The 11,795-nt window shown below is 45.9% G+C and overlaps 1 protein-coding gene across 1 annotated transcript; it reads left to right on the top strand.

Annotated features, from left to right (window-relative positions):
- Nucleotides 1-6,094: 6,094 nt before the first annotated feature.
- Nucleotides 6,095-11,457, top strand: kazald2 (Kazal-type serine peptidase inhibitor domain 2). Its single transcript, XM_028960787.1, has 4 exons — nt 6,095-6,697; nt 7,422-7,582; nt 8,650-8,797; nt 11,281-11,457. The coding sequence occupies exons 1-4, from the start codon at nt 6,208-6,210 to the stop codon at nt 11,394-11,396; spliced, it is 915 nt and encodes a 304-aa protein (XP_028816620.1). The 5' UTR covers nt 6,095-6,207; the 3' UTR covers nt 11,397-11,457.
- Nucleotides 11,458-11,795: the final 338 nt, after the last annotated feature.

The following is an 11,795-nucleotide window of genomic DNA, read 5'->3' as shown; positions in this document are numbered from 1 at the left end:
GGGAACAGAAACTTAATTTAATAGCACATGAACAAGCGAGCACAAGTACGAGTCAAAATAAGTTTTCAAAGCTAAAGTGTTATGGGTTTTTTTATGTGTATAACCACATGTAAATACTGTATTATAATTGTATGTTTTAAACGTGTTTTTCCTCATTTTCGAAACATCGCATTCATGTTCTACGGGCTGAAAACTCCCACTTTCAAAGCTGTAAGTCTGTTGTTCCAGCGGTAGAGGGCGCAACGAACCACAACTTCATCAATAAAAAACAACCAAAACAAAGACAATTCAAAGCCTGTTCCAATAAGGATAATTACTCTCTATATTAGAAACCCTATTAGCAATAAAACAAAAAAGTTTCATTCAGGGTCTTGAACACGAACCCTGGGTATTTTGTAAAATGGGTAGATAGGAGAGTCAATTCCACAGTTTTTCACCTGTTAGAAAGCCATTAAAAGTTCTGCAGGTCTGTGTCTGCTGAGGACCCTTGACCTTATCGGAACCCCCATTTAAGTCGACCCCCAAAACCAGCGACCCCCCCCTCCCGGCCCCCCCGTCTGACGAATAGCAGTGATGTTCCTTTGGCACGGCACTGTACCCTCCAGCTGCTGCTCCCCGATATGTCTCCACAGCAAGAGATTGAATCTACCCCATTCATTAGACTAAGTGGATGAGGATCCCTAATAGGAGCTCCCCTTCCCCTCAATAATTGCCACTGATTGGCGTAAATTAGACCCTAGTTGCCAGACGAGTGATTCTCGACGACGATAATCCGATTCCCAACTCAAACTAATAGGATTTTAACTCCGGCATGGCCTAATGTCCGTCTGCAAGGCCTGCGCCCCACGCCCCGTCCAGCCCCTCCGTCTTTCGCATCATATCTGCGGCGCTCGGAAGGCGTCCGTCCCCCGAGGTGGAAATGCTGAGCAGGAGAGGGGACAGGGGCCCGGGCGGGGTGGGGGCTTATTAAACTTTTTGCTGTCGCAGTACTGCAAAGAGCTTAATAAAGACCCATTCCGCTTTCTCCTCCTTTTTCCCCACCTCGGTTGATGAATTGTACTAATAGTGAGGGACCGTTCAGAGGTCTGGCTGTTTTTAATGGTTCTTGCCCTGTAGTAGTCTGCACTCATCCATCACTACAAACGTATACGTACGCGCATTTCAAAGATACATTAGGATTGCTATTAGTCATCTAAACATTGCATCAAACGCACAACGAACGTTATTCATTATTCATGTGGGACATAAGAGCTCTCAGACATTTTCGGACCGTGAAACCGTTCAGGCAACTCGCCCCGTTGCTTTAATGAAAAACGAAAAAAAAAAAGGCGTCATGTTAATATTTGATGTTCTGATGTGTGCGTCATTTGGACGATAAGAGGACGGCGTTGCATCTTATAGGCTCAGAGTCTAATGAAACTCCACTCCATTACCAGTGAATGGGACAGATTGCCCTCCCAAAGAAATGAATTGAGTTTTTTGTATTTGTGAGATCATTCTCCCTCCATTAACTGCTCTTTATCCCGTCTCTTCATCACAGCGAAATCGGGTTAGACGGCCATGATTAGCTAGGGTGGCCTCCCTTTTTAAGCTGTAATTGGGTTTGGCGGCTCAGCTGATAGCGCCATTAGGACCAATAAAGTCTGGGCTTGGCTCGCGGAGTGAAACAGATTCTTCGCGAGCAGATGGCGGATGGAGGCAGAGGGCTCTGACGCGAGCGAGACAAAAGCAAACTTTGTGTAACCGCAGAAGTCGGTGCGCTTTAGGCCAGCGAGGAGCACGGAGGCGTCGACTCATGTGCGGCGTGTCAGAATATAATTCAAATTCTGCTGCAGGGATTTCACTTCACATGGCCAGACGAAGAAAAGATGGTGAAACACCGCAGCACAGCATAAGGTGACACAAAAAAATGTGTCCTCTGCTTTTAACCATCACCCTTGGTGAGCAGTGGGCGGCCATGACAGGCGCCCGGGGAGTAGTGTGTGGGGACGGTGCTTTGCTCAGTGGCACCTCAGCGGCACCAATCTCGGGATTCGAACCGGCAACCTTCTGATTACGGGGCCACTTCCTTAAGCGCTAGGGGCCGCTTCCTTAACCGCTTGATGGTCAGACTAGATGGTCCACCACCTCAACCATGGTTTTTTTTGTTTTGTTTTTCCCTTGCAGACTTGTTTACCGGGATGCTGCATTTTTACGATGCGGAGGATCCCGCTAGATCGTCCCAGGGCAGCTAATGGCCGGGCACTTTGGTTGAACTACGGCACGCGCGCAGCTTTTAATTATTCAGAAAGTTGTAATGTGGCCCATGCCGGAGTGTTTCTCCCGACAGTGGGCCGTTGGTTCGGTGTTGCCAGATGCAGCTTTCTAGCCCAAATAACGTACAATGAAAAAAACCTGTTAAATATCAGAGCACAACGTTTACATTTACAGTATTTACCAGACGCTCTTATCCAGAGAGACTTACAGTCAGTAGTTACAGGGACAGTCCCCCCCTGGACAGACTCAGGGTTCAGTGTCTTGCTGAGGGACACGATGGTAGTAAGTGGGATTCGAACCCGGGTCTTCTGGTTCATAGGCGAGCGTGTTGCCCACTAGGCTACAACCACCCTGTTAAACCAACGTTAAACCAACAAGAGCAAGTTATGTTGCGCTGCTCTTTGTAGCATCTTATCTCGTTTAACCCCATTTTTAACCACAAAATTTGAATTTGAAACAAACCAACTGGGCAACGCTGCTTCGTTCTACTGTTCGTGTCCCATCTGACTGATCGTTTAATGAGGTGGTAGAATAGAAAACCAAAAATGGAGCTGCCTCGCACATCCCAGAGGTGTAAAGTTCATGAAACATGTCTGTCTGCTCTTTTGAGTATTTATTTTCTCGATTATTCAGTAGTGCTCTCCAACAAATATAGGACTTGCTAACCCCCTGATAGATTACTTTGCTTTCCTTATTATTATTACAGACCAGTAGTGTTTGTTAGAGCTGTCGAAATTAACACATTTATTGCTGCGATTAATTGAATTTATTTAATGCATAAAAAAAAAAACAGCATGCATTTTGTTAGTCGTGTGTTAGTCGTGTCACACGTCCGCATTGCATCAGTGCTTGAGGGCGGGTGTGTCTGCCATGCAGGAAGTTCAGGAGTGGCAACCAAACGTTGATACTCACACTGTTGAAACCGTGAGCGGAATAATCACGATCAATCGATTGACAGCCTTTTTAATTAAGTAAGTGATCTAATAAAATGCATCCAAAAAAAATACATGTAGTGTAGAACAGGACTCAGTTTTTTTAATTCCATGCAATTCCGATCAAAGACAGTTCGATTCAAACAGTACGCATCGTCTGCAAATCCTGCTGTAAAGCCCCGATCAGCGTGGTAACCTTGAAGCAAGCTTTCCTATTAGCAGAATTTGTGGCGTACCGTCCCGGCGGTGGGGCGTATCCTTCCCCTGTTAACACTTATCATAATACAATCGCCATTTGGGCAGCAGATACGCTCTCAGACTTTTACTAGCGCCCGCTCCGCGAGCCATCCGGCCTGTGACATCGTTATAAAGGGAATTGGATTTGCTCCGGCTCCATGATGCCTGGATGGCTCTTTCCCTTTTCGCCTGCTAGTATATTGCTTTTACACAAGGCCCATTTTAATAAGGGAGAAATAAATGGCCATTGATCTCCGCGGCATTGACATGCCCTGCCCATTTAAAAAGAATCATTACGGGGCAAAAGCATCCATCATAGGTGCATTTAAAAGTTCATGTCATTGATAAACAAAAAACTGAATACAAAGGCCAGCTGGAAATTGAGATCATATTTCCGCTGTTCGGAACAGACAGCAAATCTTTACAGGCCACGGCGGCTTTGATTGGTTGGTCGGTTGTCAGCCTCATTGCAGAGCTTCTGCTGAGCCGTTCATCGTCTCCTTGCAGAACGCGTCAATGTTATTTTAACTTGCAAACGCTAGGACGCCATGTCCGATCTCTATCACAAAAAAAGAATATATTCATGTCCTGGTACATACAGTCTGGGAAATGTATTTGGCAGCCACCGGTTAAAAAGATGAGAGGTCTGTAATTTTCATCGTAGAGACAGAATGTAAAAATGTATTTGTATAATGGTGCAGAAAATAAGTATTTAGCACCTAGAAACGAGCAAGAATTCTGGCCTTCACAGACCTGTTACTTCTTTTTTAAGGAGCTCGTCTATCCTTCACTCCTTACCTGTATTAATGGCACATGTTTGAACAGGTTATCGGTGTAAAAGACGCATGTCCACACCATCATGGTAGTGGAAACGTGATGCTTTAGGTCTTTCAGCATGACAATGAACCCAAACACGCCCCCCCTGGCAATAAAGCATTACAAGGTTCTGGAGTGGCCGAGCCAGTCTCCAGACATCAATCCAATAGAGAACCCGTGTCAAAGCGACAGCCCCAAAATCAGATCTTCACAGCTCTTGAGAAGATCTGCATGGAAGAATGAGCCAAAATACCAGCTACAGTGTGTGTAAACCTGGTTAAAACCTACAGGAGACGGTCATTGCCAATCAAGGTTCAACATTCTACAAAAAATGTTTGTCTCTCATCTTTTTTCCACTGTAGGAGGGGGCAAAAAAGTCAAATTGCTTCTGTTTTCTGTCCTTGAAAATGATCTTGTCGTATTAATTGTATTTTGAGACTTTATTAAGATGCTTAGTATTTAAGTATAGTAATTCATACTATTTAATCTGTATTTTATTTTTAAAAATGAATTGTGCTCTTATAAATTGTGCAGAATTTTATAAACCTCAGTTTTCATGTCCTATGTTTTCTTTTGCTTACAGATTAAAAACAATAAAAATTAACTTTGTTGATTAAAAAAAAAAAAGGAATATGTTGTTGAGATTCCGACTTGACCTGTACACTAAAGACTAAAAATTTGTCCCAATCTCAGTTAAAAATAAAAAGATCTTCTGTGATGAAGGGAATCGTGATGGTTTTGCACCCATTTACATTTCTTTCACATACTTGATTTCATATTCAGACCTGGGATACAAACCCATTGAGAAGCCCAGAGCATTATGTCTTCATTCTAGTTTTGGGTTGTGTCCACCAGTCTCTTAATTCCATGAAAATGTCTGGATTCACACTGTCAAGGCTAAACAACCAAAAGAGGGGAGCGTCTCAAGCAAAAAAAAAAAAACGAATTTACATTCAAACAGGGTTTCTTTTCTAAGGGTCTGACTTTGAAACTCCTCAGTGGCGACCCCCCCGGAGCTTAATACCATTCATCCCCGCGTTTCTCTCCTTTTCACAGTGTTGTTTCGGCGGCGCAGTCCTCCGACCCCGCGGCGCCTGCAGCTTTCCCTTCATTGCATGGAAATAGGCCATTCATTCCTGCGGCCCGCCGAAGCTGCAGGAGCAATTACGTCCAATGAGCCCCTCTCATTAGGTGGCGTGGTGGTGAATGAGACGTGCTCGGCACAGTTAATCAATATTAATGATAGATTATTTACAATTAACAGAGGCCCCTTAATGGCCCTCTAATGGTTTGCTTTGGTTTAAAGGGCGAGGTGAGAGTTGGGAGTTGTCCACATATTAAGTAAAATGTTCTTATTTATAAGATACATCTCGGAATTGCATCACGTGCCCTTCCACACTGATAAAGCGTATAGAAACACAGGATGGAACAAATCCTTGGGGGGGGGGCCTTAAATCACAGCGATGAAGTAAAAGAAATATGAGTTTAGGAAAGCGGTACATTGGGGGATTTTTTTTTCCAGATCTATTTCAAGCTCAGACGCCCCGAGCTCTTCAGACTCCTCCGTAATAACCCACCTTTTATCGTGGGCCAGGAGAGAGGAGCTGAGTTTACCGCCAACCGGGCCGACCTTTCGACCCGCCCCCTCCCGCTTCCCTGGACAAAGGGAGGCCTTTGATTGGCCAGCTGCAGTGCTTAGTCCCGCCCTGTCCTTTCGGTGCAGTATTTTGGGGCCATTTGAGCAAGGGGACGCTGCAAAACTTTTGTCTGAGGGCCTTTTCTTCCGCATCTCTCTTCACTTTAGCAAAAGCAACCAAGATCAGCCCTGCAATGCAGACTGAGAATTAGTTCATTCAGATTTTCGGGACTTTCACCGCAACACTGACACAACATTTTATTTTTTCCAGAAGAACTTTGTGGAGATCTTGTGAAGGCCCTGCTGGAAAACCTTCGAAGAAACCGGCCAATGGATCTCATTCTGGTCACCTTTGCTTTGGTCCTGGCGATCCCCGGCGAGCCACTGCCCATAGAACGTCTCCAGAACGTAAACTGGCAGCATGGCCTTCGTCCCGGAGAAGGCTGTCCCAAGAAGTGCCAGGCCGACCAGTGCCCGGTGCCCGAACGGTTGCTGCACTGCCCGGCAGGCCGGGTTCGGGACGGGTGTGGCTGCTGCTGGGAGTGCGGTAACGGGGAGGGGCAGCTCTGCGACCCGGACTCCTCCACCAGGACCAGCTTCTATGGACGCTGCACCGAGGGCCTCCGCTGCCGGGTCCCGCGCCGGGGCAACGCCAGCCTGGCCGCGGCGCCCAAAGCGGTGTGCATGTGCGCCAGGCAGGAGGTGCTGTGCGGCACAGACGGGAAGACCTACGAGAACGTGTGCCAGATCCGGGACGGCCAGCGGAGGCGGCCCAAAGGCAACAGGCTGGAGGTGGCGTACCAGGGTCCCTGCAAAGCGAGTGAGTCCAGGGTGTTTTACACGGAACTTCTTACCTTAAATCCGCTCCTTAAAAACCTGCTTCTTAAAGCAAATGGCCCGTTACCCCAGGTTTTCAGTTGACACCCCAAATGAGGGCAAGGCTTGTTTAAAACGTGTTAAAGGTCGCAGCTCTGTGAGGGTCTTTTCTAATGGGGACGGGCCCCATCATGCAAACGCGCCATTTGGCCGTCCCTTTTGGCAGGCCAACATCCCCGCGGTGCGGCAGGTAAAAAACAAAAGGGCCGGGTCGCCGTGAGGCCTTAATGCGTCTCATTAGCAGGACAGAGACGGCAGATTGTCCATTACGGAGGGACGGAGTGAATAAAGAGAGCCTCATTCGATTATCCGCAAACGAGTGCTGGAGCAAGATCGCGCTGATTATTATATTCTGCGTTATTGACTGTGGGTTTTTTTTTTTTTTCCGTTACTGATCTGATAAAGTCGGTTAACACACTCATAATAAACAAAAAAATAAATGCATATTTCTAAATTGTTTAGATGTGGACTGTTTTTATTTGTCTGTAATTGCACTTCCAAATTATGGCTATCGGTATATTGGTTTTCGGTGTTTATTCAGACAATGAGATCTTTAGTAGGTCCGGAGGCTCGATCGCCTTGCAGTTACAGTTTTAAAACCTCGTCTGTGCTCATCAAACCGTTGAGTTTGCAGGACTTCTAATTTTCACACGATTCTTGCTCTTCAGAGCCGGTCATCACCATCGCTCCTCGGGACGCCCACATGCTGGAAGGAAGTGATGTCATCTTCGCATGCGAAGTGTCCTCCTTTCCCGTAACCTCCATCCAGTGGAGGAGAGAGGGCGACCCCATCTTCATGCCCGCTGACGAGTCCAACATGGCCATGCAGGTAGCAGAGATACAAACATTGGGCTCAAGATTCCAGCTTTTTATTTGTCACGTGCATTGTTATATCAGTACAACATGCGTTGAAATGCATCCAGAATTGCTCTCTTATTTGGCTGTGCGTAGTAAAATATTTTAGACTGCAGCACAGCACAAGGTGACACAACAAAATGTGCCCTCTGCTTTTAACCCTTACCCTTGGTGAGCAGTGGGCGGCCATGACAGGCGCCCGGGGAGCAGTGTGTGGGGACGGTGCTTTGCTCAGTGGCACCTCAGTGGAACCTTGGAGGATCGGGATTTGAACCGGCAACCTTCTGATTACATCCTGGACTTCTCCAACCCTACAACCGTAGGACTTATCATTATATCATATCCAACCCTGCACTGACACCATTTGTAGGCTCACTCTACCCTGGAAGGGGGTCCCTCTCTGTATCACTCCTTCCCAAGGTTTCTTCCTTTCTTTTTTTCTCTCTCCTAGAGTTTTTTTGTGTGGAGTTTTTCCTTGTGTGCAGAAGGGTCAAGTGTGGGGGGTGTCAACTGTAGGGCCTGTCAAAGCCCATTGAGACATACTGTATGTGATTTTGGGCTATATAAGAAATAAATGTTGTTGATGTAAATGTTGATTACAGGGCCACTTCCTTAACCGCTATAGGCCACCACTGCCCCTGAAGTTGCGAAACGAATAAAATTGAATTAAAGAGGAATAAGGCTAGGAAAAGCAACTCAATTCTTAATGCAAGTTCTGTCTGTTCATATTTGATTTAGTACATGAGCCATGCAACAGTGAGCATGTTGTCACAATGTAGCATCAGCATGGTGAGTAGCAGCATAGCTACTCGTCCAAGAAAACCACAACGTCCCAGGTTCAAACCCCACTTACTACCATCATGTCCCTGAGCAAGACGCTTAACCCTGAGTGTCTCCAGGGGGGGGAATGTCCCTGTAACTACTGACCGTAAGGCGCTCTGGATGAGGGCGTCTGGTACATGCCGTAATTTAAAATGCAGATAAATGCCAAGAATGTCATTGTCTGTTCTTTTTTTGACTCCACCCCTCTGTAATTGCCAGGCTCATGGAGGGCAGAAGAGGTTTGAGTTGACTGGCTGGCTGCAGATTCAAGGCGTCCGGCGTGATGACGAGGGCGTGTACACGTGCACGGCCACCAACGCCTTCGGCCAGGTGTCTGCCTCGGCCAGGCTGCAGGTTGTTGAGAAAGGTATGTTTGAAACGCACTCGCCTATAGACCAGAAGACCCAGGTTCAAACCCCACTTACAACCATTGTTTCCCTGAACAAGACACTTGAGCTGCTCCAGGGGGGGACTGTCCGTGTAACTACTGATTGTAAGTCGCTCTGGATAAGGGTGTCTGGTAAATAATGTAAATGTAAAATGTAAATGCAACCGAGGTCAGTCATTTGGGGCTCTATTTTAACAGGCACCACGAATGTGGATTTTCCACCCCAGACTCTGCCCACCATTTACACTTGTAACTTCTGAACTTGCAGTTCATGTCATTTTCTTAATTTTATTCATCCTCAGCGTAAAACAAAGTATATTTATTTGGTAGTGGAAGCTTTAGTCATTAGTGAAACTAATCAGAAAAAAGTAACTCTGAAATAGTTTAGGAAGGGACTATGTTTCAGGAAAATAAATTCTGCAATAAATAGTTTAGGTGATCAATTTTTGACGTACGGGGTCGTGTTGCGTTAACTTTTTTGCACAGTTCAGACACCAGTGTGCATCCCGAAGTGCTGTACACAAAACTACATGGACCAACTGTACTTGTAAAATAAGTAATAACAATTAATATTGTAAGAGCTAAATAAAAACAAATGAAGAAATTTACATAAGGCGGAAATTAATGACAAACACCCGCCTCATTTCAAATGTGTACTTTCAACCGGGTTTTAAAAGCATCCAGGTCGGCAGATAATCTGAGCTGCAGAAGGGCGTGGCCAGTAGTAACTGCTCAGGTGATGGGATGTAGGGTCGGAGAAGGAAAGGAAGGAAAACTTTTTTTTTGCACTTTTTGGGCGCCCCGTGGTTCGAGGAGATGTACGAATCAACAATCAGGGCCAATCGATCTCCTCCCCGAACTATCATTGCCTATCATCTTCACTGTGAGCAAAGGTGAACTTGCCATTCCGAGAAATTTCACAGTGCCGCAGATAACCTTACATTGTCAGGGGCTTGATTGTGAAGGAAGGGCTATGATGCTGGTGACAGGCGGTCGGGGGGGGGACTCGCGGCGAACGGACGCTTCGTGTATTATGTGGCATCCCGTTGCTGTGACCGTCTCCCTGTTATCTCCATCTCTGGGGGGGATCTGCTCCCCTCTTCCCCTTTATCTGCGCATCCAGGATCCTTTTTCCGAGCCTCCTTCCCGGAACGCGCCCATCTCACTGAGCTCTGGCAGTGAAAGATGACTCTGGATGGAGGGAATACCTTTATGCCTTTATTCCCGACTGTGTGTTGGGAGTCTGGTAATATTGGCATTTTATCAAACTCATGTCCTGGCTGTCTTTCCAGGACAATTCTGGCCACCACAGAACTTCATATCCACTCGGCCCTTCACTGTTCTGCCAACTAAAAATAATAAGGCAACTTATTTCACTCCGAGTTTTGAGAAAAGCCAACTTTTAAGAAATGAATCAAGTAAACAAAACTTAAAAACGTACATGGTGACAGTCCGTGAAACTTTATGTAATCTGCAACTGTACCGTGCAGTACCGTGTATTCATAGTTGGGGTCCTAGTGAACCGGAATTGATCTCTTCACCGATGGTAACTTGAAAGCACCTTGTAAGTCGCTCTGGATAAGGGCGTCTGCCAAATGCCGTAAATGTAAATGTAAATGTAAAAGAACTTTACGTGTACCGGTATAAGCACACTGTTTGTGGCTGTTATCATTAATGTTCTGTAAGTCAAAGCTCCTGCTTTATTTGTAATGGCAGTGGCTGGCAATAAAATTCTGGGAAGCTCCGCCCCCAGATGCCACTGCCCTCTAGTTTGTGGAGAAAGTGGACTGACGCCCCGCCCCCTACTGCTGCCTATAACTTTGCACTGAAACACTGCAAGTAGCCCTAACCTGACAAAACCATCAAAATGGTTCTAAATGTCATTCCATCATTTGTCAAAGGAGCAAGCAACAAATTCCAATCCAGTTTGATTTTATAGTGTGACGTGCCAAAATCTGCAATAACACACCAATTTAGTATAAGTTCCCTTTAGCAGAGCAAAAAGGAGGACATTTTGTTAATATGACCTTTTATGTTTATTAGGGCTGTCAGACCAGTCGCTGTGTCAAATTATACATTAAAATGACATTGCAAATGCAAATGCACTTGAAAAAAGGTGACAAGGAATTGCCTCTGTGGACACCTTCGGGCGCACCATTGCGGCCTGAGCCCCTTTCCCACAGCTGTCTCTGTAAATCGATTGTCCTAATTTATATCTATAAAAAAAATCTAATCCCTGTTATTTTATAAGAGGGATCCCAGACTGGTTGAGAACTGGTTTACAGTAAACCCATTTACAGTTTCCGAGGACTCTACACCAGTTCTACCTAGCAGGTCCAGCCCTGCTAGTCACCGTGGCAACACGTCCTCATCTCATCACTCTGGAATTTATCTTTGCATGCGGCCTTAAAGTTGTCTGCATAGCGAGATTTGATTATGACCGATTATGGCTTCTTTTTCAGGTCCTCACGTGGTTAATGAGCATCAGCAGCGTAAGAACGGACTGTACGCTGTGTCCGATGACGAGGACATCGAAGAAGATTACGAGAATCAGTCCAGTGGATTGATGTACATGTAAAGGTTCTACAAAAAAAAAAAAAAAAAGAAATTGATTTATACATATAAATATATATATTTAATTGTTGTTCAGAACATTATTGAACATTATTGGGGCCAGTGGTGGCCTAGCGGTTAAGGAAGCGGCCCCGTAATCAGAAGGTTGCCCGATCCGCCAAGGTGCCACTGAGGTGCCACCGTCCCCACACACTGCTCCGCCCGCTGTGTCATGGCCGCCCGCTGCTCACCAAGGGTGGCGGTTAAATACAGAGGACACAATGACAATCACTTCACTCTCACTATTCAGCGCATCACTGGGATCTGTGTAAATTCTTCAGTCTTATGCCATCTTATGATTATTCTCGTCGTCCGTTTGGCGAGACGGATTTCATTACAACCTGCTGATGAGACGCCGGACGCT

This window comes from Denticeps clupeoides, chromosome 18 (genome assembly GCF_900700375.1).
Source record: "Denticeps clupeoides chromosome 18, fDenClu1.1, whole genome shotgun sequence".
NCBI classification, from domain to species: Eukaryota; Metazoa; Chordata; class Actinopteri; order Clupeiformes; family Denticipitidae; genus Denticeps; species Denticeps clupeoides.
This window is presented reverse-complemented; position numbering and strand designations above follow the sequence as displayed.

What these genes read in the sequence shown, in the direction of transcription:
- kazald2 (XM_028960787.1), top strand. Translation starts at nt 6,208, where the DNA reads ATGGATCTCATTCTGGTCACCTTTGCTTTGGTCCTGGCGATCCCCGGC. An exon ending in AGTCCAACATGGCCATGCAG is followed by an intron (nt 7,583 to 8,649) that starts GTAGCAGAGATA and finishes TGTAATTGCCAG; the next exon opens with GCTCATGGAGGGCAGAAGAG. An exon ending in GCTGCAGGTTGTTGAGAAAG is followed by an intron (nt 8,798 to 11,280) that starts GTATGTTTGAAA and finishes CTTCTTTTTCAG; the next exon opens with GTCCTCACGTGGTTAATGAG.